At 35.1% G+C, this 15,641-nt stretch overlaps 1 protein-coding gene across 4 annotated transcripts in view; it reads left to right on the top strand.

Annotated features, from left to right (window-relative positions):
* The first annotated feature begins 392 nt into the window (after positions 1–392).
* Positions 393–15,641, top strand: part of LAMA2 (laminin subunit alpha 2) — a 634,923-nt gene continuing 619,674 nt past the window's right edge. For all 4 annotated transcript variants that reach the window (XM_016956287.4, XM_054686299.2, XM_054686300.2 and 1 more), the window contains exon 1: positions 393–727. In XM_016956287.4, the coding sequence (XP_016811776.1) occupies positions 616–727 (112 nt within the window). In that variant the 5' untranslated portion in view covers positions 393–615. The remainder of the gene's footprint in view (positions 728–15,641) is intronic.

Genomic DNA, 15,641 nt, shown 5'->3' on the forward strand with positions numbered 1-15,641 from the left:
ATTTCAGGGACGCCAGGGTGGCTGTTTTATTTTGCACTTCCTTTACTGCCCTCCCAGCAGTCTACCTAGCAGTAAGTTCCCCAGCCTGCAGTGTCCCCAGAGGGCACCTTCCCTCGGCTAGTAACTTCTCAGACACTCTGGCCTTGGGGACGTCTTGGATCTTCTAGGTACACAGTGGCTGCACACAGTTTTGCCAGGCCTTTCTCAAGAGGTAAAAGTTCCTAGCTGTTTGCATTTCCCAGAAATGTTTTCCATGTGTAGGGATTTTACAGATTTCAAAGTGCTTTCATGTCAATTACTTTCTTTAATTTAAAAGAAGTTCAGATACCAGGTCAAGCTAGGAATGATCCGGTCTCAGAGGGAAGGAGCGCTCTAGGAAAGGAGGATCCTTTAATAGAGGGCCGTCCTGGGGCCGCGTGCCCATGGAAGGCGAGAGTGGAGGAGTGTCCTCTTTCTCCCCCACCCTCAGGCGGCGGCCCGGCCAAAGCCAGAGGGGGCTGTCTCCTCCTCTTCCCCAGCAGCTGCTGCTCGCTCAGCTCACAAGCCAAGGCCAGGGGACAGGGCGGCAGCGACTCCTCTGGCTCCTGAGAAGTGGATCCGGTCGCGGCCACTACGATGCCGGGAGCCGCCGGGGTCCTCCTCCTTCTGCTGCTCTCCGGAGGCCTCGGGGGCGTACAGGCGCAGCGGCCGCAGCAGCAGCGGCAGTCACAGGCACATCAGCAAAGAGGTACAGTCGAGGCATGGGCTTGGGTTGCATCCTTTGCCGGGACCGAGATTCCTCACTTCTTCCACTCTTCCGAGAGTTGCTGTCTGTGGACTGCCGTCTTGCTTCGCCTTCAGAGAGTGCGCTCTGGGGCAAGAGGAACTTGAAGCAAGTTCAAGTTCAATGCCATGAGAGCGTAGTGTAGGGGGAATTACCTAAGTCCTGCAAAAGGAACGGGGAGTGCTTTTCATTGTTCATTAGTTTCGAAGAGGTCTTGCTATCACGATACATCCCGTAAATTGATTTCTGAAATCTTTCCAAGAGGAAAACTTTTTCCAATTGGAAAAAAAAGAATTTCTTCAAATCAGAGCCCATCCTGCAGAGAAAGGCTTCCCAAGCTGTGTGGTTCATCCTGGGACTTTATGGAGGGTAGCTGATGCATCAAAAAATTTTATATATATATATATACACACACACACACACACACACACACACACACACACACACACACATATATATAAAGTTTTACAGAACTTTGTTTTCAACTTTTAAAACAGGATTTCTAAAGAAGTTATGTGGTTTTTTTTCTTTCATGGCAATGGCGCCTCCAGCCTCACCTTTTTCAAACCCACATCTTATCTTCATATCCTATTTTATTGTAGTGAAATCGTGAAATTTCTCCTTTTGCTTAAATACAGAGGAGACTTCTATGTCATGTGTACTTTAAGGCCACAGTGACTAGATATACACTTTGGAGGACTTTGGAAGATGGCTGTATTTAATGTAACTTAAAGAACTTATTCTCCTCAGAGCCTCTTAGTGTTTATGTATATATAGCTCTCATTTCTGAAACTTTGGGGAGTCTTTGAAGACTTATTTTATTATCATGAATTTTACAGGAAGCACATGTGCAGCATTGTAAGACATATTTTGTAACACATTATTTCAGCAAACAATTCTTTAAGTTGGAAAACCTGTATCAAAGTAAAAAAAAAAAAAGAAATATTTATTATTCGGTTTTAAATATCAAAATGTTTAACCTAAGAGTACCAAATCTGTAGGTTAGAAGCTTTTAAAAGTTTTAATGAGGCTGAATCTGCTTAAGTTTTGAAGTATACTTATCCTTCTTCCAGTTAACTTCTAGCCAAGTCAATAGTTCTGATATTTGTTCTTATAATCTAGCATTTTTAGCAGTACTATTTTTTAAGGAGTAAAGAGATATCCCAAGCTCTTTCTATAATAATAACTCCCTGATTAAAATTCTTGGAATAAAAATGACCTTGCATTCACTATATAACTTTTTTCCTTCTATTTTTGCTTTTGCTTCTCTGAGAGGTAAAATGGGGCCAATATGACTTAATTAATATAATTTACGAGAGTGATTTTAAGAGTATCTCTGGCCACTTATTTTTAAAAATTCTACTTTTAACTATTAAACTTTGCTCAATTATAAGATGTGTTTAAACAAGACATAATACTTTAATAATGTTAGGCAGCTGGGAGAAATGAGGGGCCAGGGGCACCAATCCTTATGTCCACTTGGAATGGGGCAGAAACTCAAAGCATGCAGAGTAAGGATCAAGTAAATTGTTGCTAAGAATTATCCTGAACACACACAGGATTTCTCTTTTTTCCTCTCCCTTCTTATTTACTCTCTTTTCAAATAAGGTAATATTAACTCTGATTTCTATGACCCAGGCGCAAGATGAAGTGAATTCAGGAGGAAGGGTTTATACTACCATTCTGTCAAGATACCACTTAAATGCTACATACAATAAGGAATTTTATTCAAAATAGCTACAACATACAATCTACTATAGGCTGCTATAATCTGCATTCTAGTATATATTATTGTCTTTGTCATAGACCATTTACAATATATCTGGAGGTTGGCTCAAGGATAAATGACTTAAACCTGTTAATGTTGAAAGTATGTAAAATTCATGAAACTTTAAAATTGGATAGTGATTTATGATTTAAAAATGCCTTATGTACACGATCTTTATTCACCTTCAGATATTATTATTCTCAAAGGACAAATTTAGAACTTAGGCTTCCAGTAGTTGTAATTTAAGTTTACATAATAATAACTTCATTTCAACAACTAAAACACTTCCGGTATTGTTTGTGCTGATTTCTCTTTTTTATGGTTCCAAGGTTTCTTTCCATTAATTTTTTAGGCCATGTTTTCTTTTCAGTGTTGTTCCATTGAAGCAAGCCCTCTGTGAAAATCACGGGATATGAGTTTGACTGGAGAAGGGTTTTCCTGGCTATGATCAACTTTTCTGTTTTCGATTATACTAGCACTGACCTTTCTGGGCAAGCGCTAATTGTGTAGAAGTTCTATTTCCCCTTATAATTCGATACCACTTTATTAAGAATTTTTGACATGAATCAACCATTTTTAGATGTTGCAGTTGAGTTAGAAACATAACCAGACTTTTTGTTTTTTACTTTTTCTTTGAAATCTTATGTGGTTTCTATAGCATACTCAATTGTAGTATGAATAGCATTGATTCAGCAAGAATGATATTCCAAGGAAATTATTTAGCTATATTTAAAATTGATGAAATAGAATGATGTAATCAAAATGATTCTGCATTTCAGCAAGGCAGTGTCTAAAATGTTTTCTGATATTCTTGTGAATAATATGTGGAAACTGAAGCATAATGGTAGGTAAATTGCAACTGATTGAAAAATAGTTCACAAAGAATATTGCATAGTGGATTAAGGTCAATCCGGAAAGAAGTCTCTAGCAGTGCAACAGAGGTTTTCTTATACTCAACTATCTTCGTAATGGCTTGATGGAAAATGTAAAATCCAAGCTTATCAGAAGTGCATGTGGTCCAAAATTGATAGAGGTGGCTAAGCCGGTTACTAACAAGTTCAGAAATTTTAAAGGTCTCTATAGCCTTGACCATGAATGGCACCTACATGAAGTTGCTTTTATTATTCATATCCACATGTTAAAAAAAAAGTCCATTTGTGCTCTTCTGGAAATTAGTTACATTGTTTATATGTTTAGGAATGAATATGAAGACAGGAAGAGAAAGGCCACTCTGAATTGCAACAAGTTCGATGTGAACATATAGTGTAATATGGTGACAAAAAAGGTTGGCTCACTTTTACACAAAACTCATAGAAGCACATAGGTCTGTTGCTTAACACACATTTGGGTATTTCATTGACAAATGGGTATAGATGCAGAGAAGGGAGAGCAGAATGGTTAAGAGTCTGAGAAGATTTTCAGAAGAGGAATGTCCCAAGTAAAATCTTTCCATCTGAACAAGGAAAGATTTAGGGAAGGCAATCATAAGAAATGTCCTCAAATTTTCAGAAGAGTCGTTATGTTAAAGAGGGACTATTCTAAAGGCTGAAGGTGGATCCATAGAAGAACATGACAAACAACCAGGTTTGAATTTTATAATATGGAGAAAATAGCTCCTCTCCTCACTTCCTCCCCATGCCATTTTGAGTTATTCAGAAATAGCTGAATTGTGTTTGAGCATTGCTTCTGGAAATGACCATGCAGTGATCAGATGTACAGTTAGTGAGGGATGCTTTATGAGGAAATGCCTCTACTGAGAGGAAGTTAAGACTCATCAACTGTCTAGCCATTTGTCAGTTCTAAGATTCTAATATTATAGTCTATTGCTTTTAGAGTGCATACTTGTATTTAAATTTCTGAATTCTTAAAATGTCAAGAAAATGTTAAATATATAAAAATGTGTTTTTAAATCCCTTCTGGGATTTAAAATAAAAACATGTTTGAGACAATCCTCACACATTTTTGGCAAGAATACTTAGATATTTAGCATGGATTTTCCACATCATCGTCAATTGCACAGTTCTAAAACATCTTGTGTTATAACACGCAAGAATACTTTATAAATTACCTGAGAAATTTTCAGGGGATTCATAGTGGCCATAAACCTGGAATTAATTTTTTAAAATATTTTTCTTTGCTGCATATGTAACTTTTTGGCTTGTTTGCCATATACTGACCTAATCATTTAGTAAAAATGATTCATAACAGATAAAATGTATGGCATTTCAACATATTCAAAATATTTATATGAACATATTCAACACTGAATATTATAGACGTGATAGAATTAATAAAATTTATATAAATTTTATATTATGTTATATTCACATATCAATGTGTACAGATTTCTGGTCTATCTTAAGATTTTTCTACCCTAGGATTTCATGCAAACTAATGAACTGAATCTATATCAAGAGATGCTGGGGGCTGGGCAAGGTGGCTCACTCCTGTAATCGCAGCACTTTGGGAGGCCTAGGTGGGTGGATCACCTCAGGTCAGGAGTTCAAGACCAGCCTGACCAACATAACAGAAACCGTGTCTCTACTAAAAATACAAAAATTAGCCAGGCGTGGTGGCATGTGCCTGTAATCCCAGCTACTCAGGAGGCTGAGGCAGGAGAATCACTTGAACCCTGGAGGCAGAGGTTGAAGTGAGCCGAGATCGTGTCATTGCACTCCAGCCTGGGCAACAGAGGGAGACTCTATCTCAAAACAAAACAAAACAAAACAAAAATTTAAAAAGAATTGCAACTTATCATCTGTCCAGTTTGCAGTAGGGCCTTATTTAGCATCTAGAAACCATGTGAAAAAGATCAGGAAGAAATTATTGTAAATAATTATTGTAAATGGTTGCACAAGTGGTTTAACTTCTAATCTAGAAGATTCGGGTTTAGGATTTGTTTACAGTTGCAACTTGAACCTCGATAGCTAAACAGGAATTTAGGCAGAAGCTCAGTTTCAGTAAATGAGAAAACAAGATAGAGTTTAGAGAAAGATAAAAGTAGATTTTCCAGGCTTAGTATATACCAAGCAGATAGAAATAAAACTAATTCTAGGCTTTCCCCATTGGTAAGACTGAATTTAGAGGTCAGAAGTTGTGAAGGAAATTGGTGGGGTTGGGCCTATATGCATTGGAATGTGGTAAATGAATGAATGCTTACAGTGAGTAAAGAAGATAAAAAAATTCCTGCTCTTGTGAAACTAATATTTAGTTGGGATGGAGACGAGCAGACAGGACTATGATGAATATACGATGAAGCAACATAAGAACACCTATATTGTATAAAATGTAGTTGATGAAAAATGTCCTGGACAAACAAATACAACGGGGTAAGGACAGTCAGGAGTTCTAGGAATGGTGGGAGGTTGATGGCTATTTTGTTGGTAAAGGTTGGTAAAGGTTGACCTCTTTGAGAGGATCTCACTTTGGCAAACACTTGAAGATGACGTGGGAGTGATTTGTGCAGTTATCAGGGGGAAGAGTACTCTCTGTACAGGGAGCAGGCCTGTGAGGATCTAAGCTTGCAGCATGGTGAGAAGGCTCAGAGGAGAAATGGGAAACTGGAACACATAGCATTGTTGACCTTAATTTTAAAGATTTTGCCTTTTTGTCTGAGTGAGATGAGGAGGCATCGGTGAGTTTTAACAGAGTTAAATAAATGAATAAAATCACAGGTTTTTTTGTCTCAAATACGCACTAATCCATGGGACTAGACCAACAGTCCAAGCATAGAATTATTTTAGATTTATCTCTTGTCCCAAACACTCCATTGATAGAACACATTTAAGTGATTCTACATTCAAGAGCATTCCACTTCAACCATCTTATCATGGTGAAGCTCAGATGTGTCTTTGTAACACTCTTTTCTTCCCTTTGGCAACTCAGTGCTATTCCATTATTCAAAATATATCAGTACCTCAGAAACAATTTGTGTGCAGGGAACTTCCGCAGCTTTTAAAAATTTTGCTCCAGTGTAGTTAGAAATATGACAGATTTTTAAGGGTAATTTTAAATAGTAAGCACTTTAAAACAAAAATGAATTATTCACAATCCCACATGGACATATAGGTACTTTGGAGTTCCCTTTTTTATTATCTATTTCAATCTCAAATGCTAAAGTTGAGACACAATTGTTGAAAATGACATAGTGATGTATTGATCTGATGATTTCTTTTATGATATGAAATTTGAAATGCTACCTGTTTTACATTCAGAAACTTATTCTATGTTCTGTTTCCATTTTTGTTACTGTTTTAAGAATCACTTGTAAGCTTTAACAATAACGTTTTGGACTACAGTAATGCAATTTTGGCCTAATTTAATTCTGTCATTTAGAACAAAAAAGGTAAAAAAATTGGATAGCTTTTCCTTCTCTCTCCCTCTCTTCTCTTTCTCCCTTCCTTTCTTCCTTCCTCCCTTTCTTTATTTTCCTTTTCCCTTAGTATTCTTCCTGTGAATAAAATAAGGTAATTAAAATAGATAATTCTAACAAATATAACATTTAGGAAGATAGTAAGGCAAAACTTTACTTAAATCTTCCTTATTAAAAGCCATAGGTAATTACTATCTAAAGATAGTTTGAGACATATTTTCAGGGTGAGTTAAAGCTAAAGACATTTGCTTGTCAAAGATGTATAATATGGGTTTAAAAATGTTTTTCTCCTAAGTAATCTTGAGTGTGGATCTTAATATGGGAACTTTATGCTATTTGGATTTTATTTGGACACGTGACATTTACAAAAGATCACTGAGGATTGCCTATTAATGGGTTATTATTCATAATATCGGCCTCTGTGACGTGCCTAATCTAGTTCAAACAACAAGTTAATCTATGCAAATTCCTGATGATGAAAACCTCAGGAGCTATTTAGTGCCTGGCACTTAGGAAATGTACCTTGTGCAATGTTAAGTATGTCTCTGTATGTGTAGTCCACTCAACTGACCCCCGAACTGTGTACCTCCCCAAGGCTCTTCATTTAGCTGCGTCTTGAGTGCCAGATGGTTTAGATTGGTATAATAATATGTAGTGCATTGTGAGCATTAACACATTTACTTACATTGCAGAGCTGTTTAGTAGATTAATATAATTATCCTCAGTTTGTAGAAGGAAAATATGCCCAGCAACTTGTCAAGGACAAACAAAAATTCCAATGCTTATTTTAGAATTAGAAATTAAATTACGGTCCTGCTCTTGACTTTGTAGATGCTAACTATCACCTCTTTTGGACTTTTATATATTTATCTTTCATAAAATACCCTGAGGAAAAAAAAATCCATTTCTAAGTTATGTTAGTCTATCATATCCAGAGATTCATTTGGTATTATGTAAGAACAAAAAATAAAATGTGTAGTCTTGAAGGGTCTTTTTCATTTAAATACACACACACACACACACACACACACACACACACACACACACGCTGCTTATTACTATGTAGACATATACACACATGTATTACTTAAAACTATGCATTAATTCAAATGCATTCATCAAATTTTAGTGTTTACATTCTTGGAACTTTGATTACTGGACACTAGGCTATAAGAAAATATTAATTGATTCTTTATTGGCTTTTCTAAAGTAACTTTACAGAAGTTACTTCAGCAAGCTAGAAACAACGGTATTTATTATACTGTATAATGAACCCTTTAAGAATAGTCAATCTGTAAATGTCAGTGAATGAAAAGAACAAGAACCAAACAGATATACCTAAGAATCAGAGCAAGATTAATCTCAAAATTCCTTCTGAAAAGATGAAAAACCTTGACATCTTCATAAAAACATTTAAAGACTTTCATTTGAAGTTGAACTCAGTTAAGACAAAAGTCTTCCAATCTCCCAGATTTTGAGAGGGTGTATTTGTGTATGTATGTGATTGCAGCACCAGTGCACATGTACCATTTACAGCCTAGCACTCACAGGACCTAATTTGTATATTTAGTATGTTTTCTGTTTGATTTTTGTTGTCTTAAGGTATTAGATTTTGTTTATCAAAATCTTTGAATAAGAAAATCTAAAAATTGAATTTCTAGAAAACTCTAGTTGCCTTGACAAATGATTATGGACCAAAGAATAAATTATAAATGAGACAATTATAATATTCCATCCAGTAGCTATACTGTTAAAATTCCAAGGTATAATCCCTTTTGAGTTGCTTGTAACTTAGAAGGTCCTATTCTATAGAAGAAATAGAGTTAGTAGAGTTTGCTGCATCAAATATATTTTTTCAAATGCCTACATATTATAGTTGACACAATTTCCTGGCTTATTGCCTTCTGTGCAATTTTCAATTATTGGATGAGGCTGAAAGTTTGAAAGAGAATATGAAGCAGTGCAATTGTCATTTCAGTGAGCTACCTCGTCTCATTGGTTTGTCGTGGTGCATATGTAAAACACTGAATATAAAACATGAAACATCTAGTAAGGCCTCAATAAATGTTCATTTTCAAAATGCCTCAAAAAATGAATTAAACCTAACAACCTAACAACCTAACATGACATTCTCTGGCTGAAACACTCTTCTCCAACATCATGTGGTATACCAAATTCAGTTGAGACTGTTTGTGAAGGAAGGAATTTGCTTATATACTTGAACACACAAGTATTTGAATTCTAATTAGAATTTGTGCTGCAGTATTTCTTTATTCTCAACTTTATAGCTTAGCCTACAATAAAAACTCTTATCAATACGTACCTCTTTATACCTTTAGTTTCCACATACAGTACTCTGCTTCGGAGGTAACTGAATCGTAGAAAACGTATGGACTTGGGAGAAGGCTAGACTCGGATCCATAGCCAAGTCACCACTTTACTAAGCTCAAAAGCCTGAGCCAACGGAGTTAAATTTTCTATTCGTAAGATAGGTTTAGGTTAGATAATAAATGTGAAAATACTTGCCAGCTAATCAGTAAATACTAGCTCTTTTCTTCTTTATTTTATGAGCATAAAACTAAAAAAAAAAGATTTGCTTTGCATATAGCATATCCTTTTTGCTTAAGAACAGCAAAATATTCTAAAAATTTCTTTGAGGAGACCCTAAGAGACTATAGATGGCAAACTATTTATCTCATTGCCAAGAGATTGAATAATTCTGTTGAGGTTACACAGCAAGTCAGTAACAGAGATAAGAAGAAACACAAGTTCCTATAATTAGCTAACAGTTATGTTAGTAGCTCTGTGTGAGAAGTGATTTAAAACAGGCAACATGATGGAAATTTTTGCAATAATTTGTAGTTATTCATACTTCAAATGTGGTACAATAAACGTTTTTTCTAGGAATCTCATTGTTGAATATGTATTTATTTTGTTGATAAACTATTTTTTAAAAACTTCTTTAATACATATAATATGTTTAGATAAATATATGGCATATAGTAAGCACTTCATAAAGGTTAGTTATTATTCTTAGTCTATGAAGTATATGTTTTCATTGACATCTGCTTGGGTAGAGATGACAATTTGGCGTGTTTGACACACAATGTAAGTTAATTTCAGCATGGCCTTCAGTGGAAAGCCTAATTGGATTGCAGAAAATCTCTCAATATAGATTGTCTTTATTTGGACTCTCCCTAATTACTATAGTAAAAAAAATTCTTGGAATACATTATTTAATACAACTCTGGATAGGGAGGATTCTTAGTGTGTCTACTTGTGTATTAAATTTTTAGTGTGTCTATTTTGTATTAAATCTACTATTTAAAAAACCACCAAAAAACAAAACCAAAAAACCTACTTCAGAAAATCATATAGTACTCTAACAAATCTCTAGAGAAAACTGCTTTTCTAAACTTGGGAACGCTGGATTTTGAAAATATTTCAGACAAAACACTTCTTAAAGGCCCGTTTACCATCAAAAAGTTTCAATCTTGCCTAACACATAATGTGCAAATATTCATTTTTTCATTCTGATACATTAGAAAAGTCACTGGATTTGTAATTGGAATTCCAAAATATAAATTTTCCCTCTAGCTCTCCCTAAAGAGATTACCTTAAACATGGATAAGTCACTTAACTATTCTGAAATTCAATTTTCCATCTAAAAAATGACAATGTAATGTTCGAATCTATTTCATGGGGTTGTTATAAGGGTTAAATAAGGCAGACCATACAAATACCATTATTAATACTATTTGTTATTATAATAAATGACATAGTTGGTCTTAGGCATCATTGGTTATGAAGTTTTGCTCCACCCCCTTTCTTTGTTTTTTTCCCCAGTGGCTCCTAACCATTTGTTATTAATTAATAATGTTATGTATTAATATACATATATGTATTAATAATGTTGTTAATAATGTTATGTATTAATATACTTAGTTCTCCTGTTTTCAAGGACCCATGACACATAGCTTTCAAACATGGCACAAATTATTTGTTTAGTAAACATATACATACTACCGCATAAGAAGAAAATATGGTATCTGAAAGTGTACATCAGCTTCCTACAAACAAGTAGCAAAGAGTAAGTATTCAGTGAAATTATAAAACTATCATAAAAATAGCCTAAGGGCTCTGAAACATTCTATGTCAAGATTCCTTTTTATCCTCTTAAAAATAATTGAAACTTTGATTTATGGTATATCTACTATTTGATTGTATTAAAATTAAAATTGGGAAATTTAAAAATGTTTACTAATTAATTTAAAATACCAGTAATAAAACAATTACATGTTGACAAAAAGAACATAACTTTATGAAAAATAATTTTATATCCAAAATAAAACTCTTCAATGTCTGGCTTAATAGAAGAGAACTGTATTCTCATTTCTGCCTCTGCGTTCAAATTATTACATGTTATTTTAGTTTAAATTATTTTGGTTTAAGCATATTAAGAAATATATAACAACAAACATAGATAAGCTATTGGAAAAAAGAGGAGTCTGTCAGTGCCTTTTAAGATAGCTGTAAATATTCTTTGATTCTATACCAAAACTCAGTAAGTGGTAGTTTTCAAAAGATTGGCTGCAGTGTGGTATCTGAAACTGCATCAACGATATTTTTGTACTCTTCTATATTAAAATCTACGGATCTATCTTGCACCTGGAAAGAATTTTACCCATGTATGATGTTATAGTATCATTCATAGATCATTTGGAAGATACTGATTTACTAGTTATGCAGATCAGCCACAACTTGACAGATTTTCTTATAAAATATTTTAATCACATTTTTTATGACTATTGATCTCACCAGAAAAGTCCCTAAATATTAGAAGCTGTTAATCTCACAATGGTAGAGACAAATTTTTCAGAATTTTAATTTTCATTTGTAAGTTCCTGTAGTTATTGACAAATTTTGTTATTTTTCTTGAAATAGTTACTTTATTCATTCTTAAGAAAATGTTTATCAAACAAATGAGTCTTAAAAACCATAGTCAGATCCTTTTTGTAGTACATAGGGTATTCCACGAAAAAAGTGGCTAGTTTAGCTTGCAGCTGAACACAACTGTACAAATGCTTTTCCTCAAATCAACCATCATGCTTCAGTATACAGTTGATGTTAAAAAGATGTACCCAAGATTTAATAAATTTAATCATTGTTACTACTTCATCAAGTACATTCATCTGTGAAACTAGTTGTTTTTTTCTTCTGGGAGTGTGTGGTGGTGAAAACTAAACTGACCACTAGCATGGTTTAGTACCCCTGCCTTGATTTGTGCTAATGTACCATTAGTGTTTCCCACCACTATTGCTTTTGCACCATCAGTGCACATGTCAACACAATGAAAAGGCAGATAATAATTAAATCTTGTTACTAAAAGGATTTTTGAACTTGTGTACCTATGGATAATGTATTGTGGACTCCCAGGGATTCACAGATCTTTCTTTGAGCTCTACAGGGTTGGACTACAGTTAAGTTCCTCACTGCCTGCCTCTTCACCAATTCTACAAAATCTATAGCCATATGAAGGTAAATTTTGCAATCAGAAAAAGCCAAAACCACTTCAGTTTTTACCTCAGGTCTAGTCTAGGAGAGTGATACCATTTCTTTTTAAGGGGGAAGAAATCCAGAAAAGCTTCTTCTGTGGAAAAAGCAGGAAGGGTTAAAACCAGCCAGACATACATATAGAAATCAAAATCTCTGCCATATCATCTGCCCTTCTTAATTTCCTTTCACTTGCCCAAACTAGAGTAGAGACAGTGTACTTACCCACAGTTGGACATATGATGTTATTCCTAATAGACTTAAAAAGTGAACTCATGGCGGGGCGCAGTGGCTCACGCCTGTAATCCCAGCACTTTGGGAGGCCGGGGCGGGTGGATCACGAGGTCAGGAGATCGAGACCATCCTGGCTAACACGGTGAAACCCTGTCTCTACTAAAAAAAAAAAAAAAAAAAAAAAAAAAAAAAAAGCAAAAATTAGCCGGGCGTGGTGGCGGGCGCTTGTAGTGCCAGGTACTCTGGAGGCTGAGGCAGGAGAATGGCGTGAATCCGGGAGGAGGAGCTTGCAGTGAGCCGAGATCGCGCCACTGCACTCCAGCTTGGGCAACAGAGCGAGACTCCGTGAACTCATGAGCAAGGTTTAGTACAAAGGAAACATACTAATATCTGTAATTCTGAATATTAGCAGAAGAGATTTTTATTCCTTGCTGAGCTCCTGAACTCACATCAGGAGGGGTCCTTTGTACTTTTCATAGAAAGAATTCCTGTTGGAAGCACTGGATACCGTATTTCTCAAAATATGGAATTTCCTTCATTTATTTCTAGCCTTTGAAGTTTTGTGATTTCTAAAGCATTTAAAAGGTTTTGTAATGTTGAGAACCTAAAACGTGATTCTTTTCTCTGTGCCCATCTCATACCATTGTATGTGTGTCAAATGATGGATCTGGTTTCTTTTTCTTATTTGTTGGGAGATGTCCAGAGACTCAAGGATCTATCCTTTGACCAAATTTTTCACTCTTCAAGGGCCTCATACTGCTCTGATTTCAGATGTATAGATATATTGCTTATCAAACACTGATGGGTCTGAACATGAGTGGTAGTAAGATATTTCCAGATTAAGTAGACAAATTGTGCAGAACCTTTTAGTATCACTATTTAAATGACTAAATTTTTGAGGTTTATGTGTATCCAGCCCAATATGTCCTCTCCTTATCTAGTATAATTTATCTTTAAAAATTAGACTGGCTTGGCATATGTCAGATTTTGTATTTAACAGATTTTTATATATTTCTTTGTTAGGAGGTGTTCAATGTTAGACAAAGTGAACAGATTACTTTGGAATCCATGTCCTGGTCCTGCTGAATAACATGTCCTCACCCTCCTTCCATTTTTTTTTTTCTGCCATACACATTCCAGTAACACTGAAAGAGTTAATTGATGTGTCCCATCTTTATTGCTTTTGTAAATAGCTATAGATACACTTTATATGTAGATAATGGTATGTTTTAAAATTCTGCAAAAATAGCTTTTCAATTCTCTTTATTCTCTTTCTCAAGCTTTGATAAAATATTTTTCATTCAACTTTTAGGGACTGATTTTCTCCATAGAGTTCCTGATGTGGTGTTTCTGGAGTGATGCTGAGAAAACATTATTCTAAATGTTTTTTAGAAACATTTTTTAGAAAGCATCATTCACCCAGAATCTGAAATTTTATCTTTATTTATTTATTCCTTTGGATAAAACATTGCCCTCACAGGCTATTATTTTCTAAAATGTTTGCTGTGCTGTTATTATTCACTTTAATGGAAATTAATTTATCTGCTGACCTCCTTTTTGACGGTTTAGGACTGTATTAAGTTTTCAGATCTGCTTGGTGAGAAATAGTGAAATAAAACTAGTTAACATCTATGGAATACCTAACTATGGGCCAGCACTGCTGTAAGCATGTCTCATGCCTTAATTTATCAAAGGTAGATGCTATTAATCTCATTTAACAGAAGAGAAAACTGAAATGCAAAATGTTAAGTAACTTTTCAAAAGTAAAACAACCAGTGAACTGGTAGAGACCAAGATTTGGACCTAGGTAGTTCTACTTTGTGGCCCATTCACCTACCCATGGCAGCGTGTGACCTCAACCCTGAAAGAGTACAAATTAGTAAGTAAAGGGCTTCCTTTAGTGACATACTGCAGAGGTGATTTTATTTCCCTTTTTTGTGAGATTTCCTATGAAAAGATTAACAATTTAAACAATATTTGCCATTTAGATTCAGCACTATGTCCTGATATATCAGAAGAGTCTATGAACTTTTTTTAAAAAAGACTCCTTGGAGATAGCAATGAATGAATTCTTAACTGTGTCAGGCATGCCTGAATTTTTTGAGTCATATAAGAGTTTGTAGCACTCCTAGAATTGTTAACTTAATTGGTAAGAATGTGCTTTTTTTCTCTTTGTTGTTGTATGAAGTGTTAAACCAAAAATAATCAAGGCCCAGGGCTTTTCCTGGTCCATTAATGGATATATGACAAGTGATGGCAAAAGGATAGTTACAGTTATTAACTTAATCATTAATTGGCTCAGGGTATCCCCAAAACCGCAGTTGGAACTGAAGTGCTACAAAAATGACCGTTTTGTTGTTATAGCTTTTCTTCACATAAGGAAATAAATAAACAAAAAGAGGGAGTATCTTATCTATTTGTTGATCAAAGATCTTGTAATTCTGCTTATGGTAACTCCCAGAGTAGAGAATATCATCCAGTTGGCCCCCTTTATGAACTTGGATTGCAATGGAAGTCCTATCGGCCAGTTTACTGGTTAACAGGAGCTGCAGTACTAGAGCTATGACTGCATCAGAAGTCCAGCAGTGTGGGCACAAAGCAGCGCAGCACTTTTGAAGTTAGACATCGAGAGTTTGAGTCCTAGATTCACACCTTGCTGGCTGAGTGCTGTTGCAATAGTGCTGTTGAGTGAGTTATTTAACTTCTTTAAACCTGATCATCCTCACCTTTAAAAGAATGAAAATAGTAGTGCCTTTTTAAGGATTAAATGGAATTAAGTATTTAATTTGTATTCAGAAGAGGATGGAATCATCATTCAAAGACTTTACAATCAGTGGTGGCTTCAGCATGGACAACTGGAGCTTTAACTTAAAAGATCTAGAAACTGGGCTTGTTGGCCACAGTTTTAGTGTGATTAGAGGTGGTCATAGGCTAGTCAAAGTTGCCACTAT

The sequence above is a fragment of the Pan troglodytes genome, chromosome 5, assembly GCF_028858775.2.
Source record: "Pan troglodytes isolate AG18354 chromosome 5, NHGRI_mPanTro3-v2.0_pri, whole genome shotgun sequence".
NCBI classification, from domain to species: Eukaryota; Metazoa; Chordata; class Mammalia; order Primates; family Hominidae; genus Pan; species Pan troglodytes.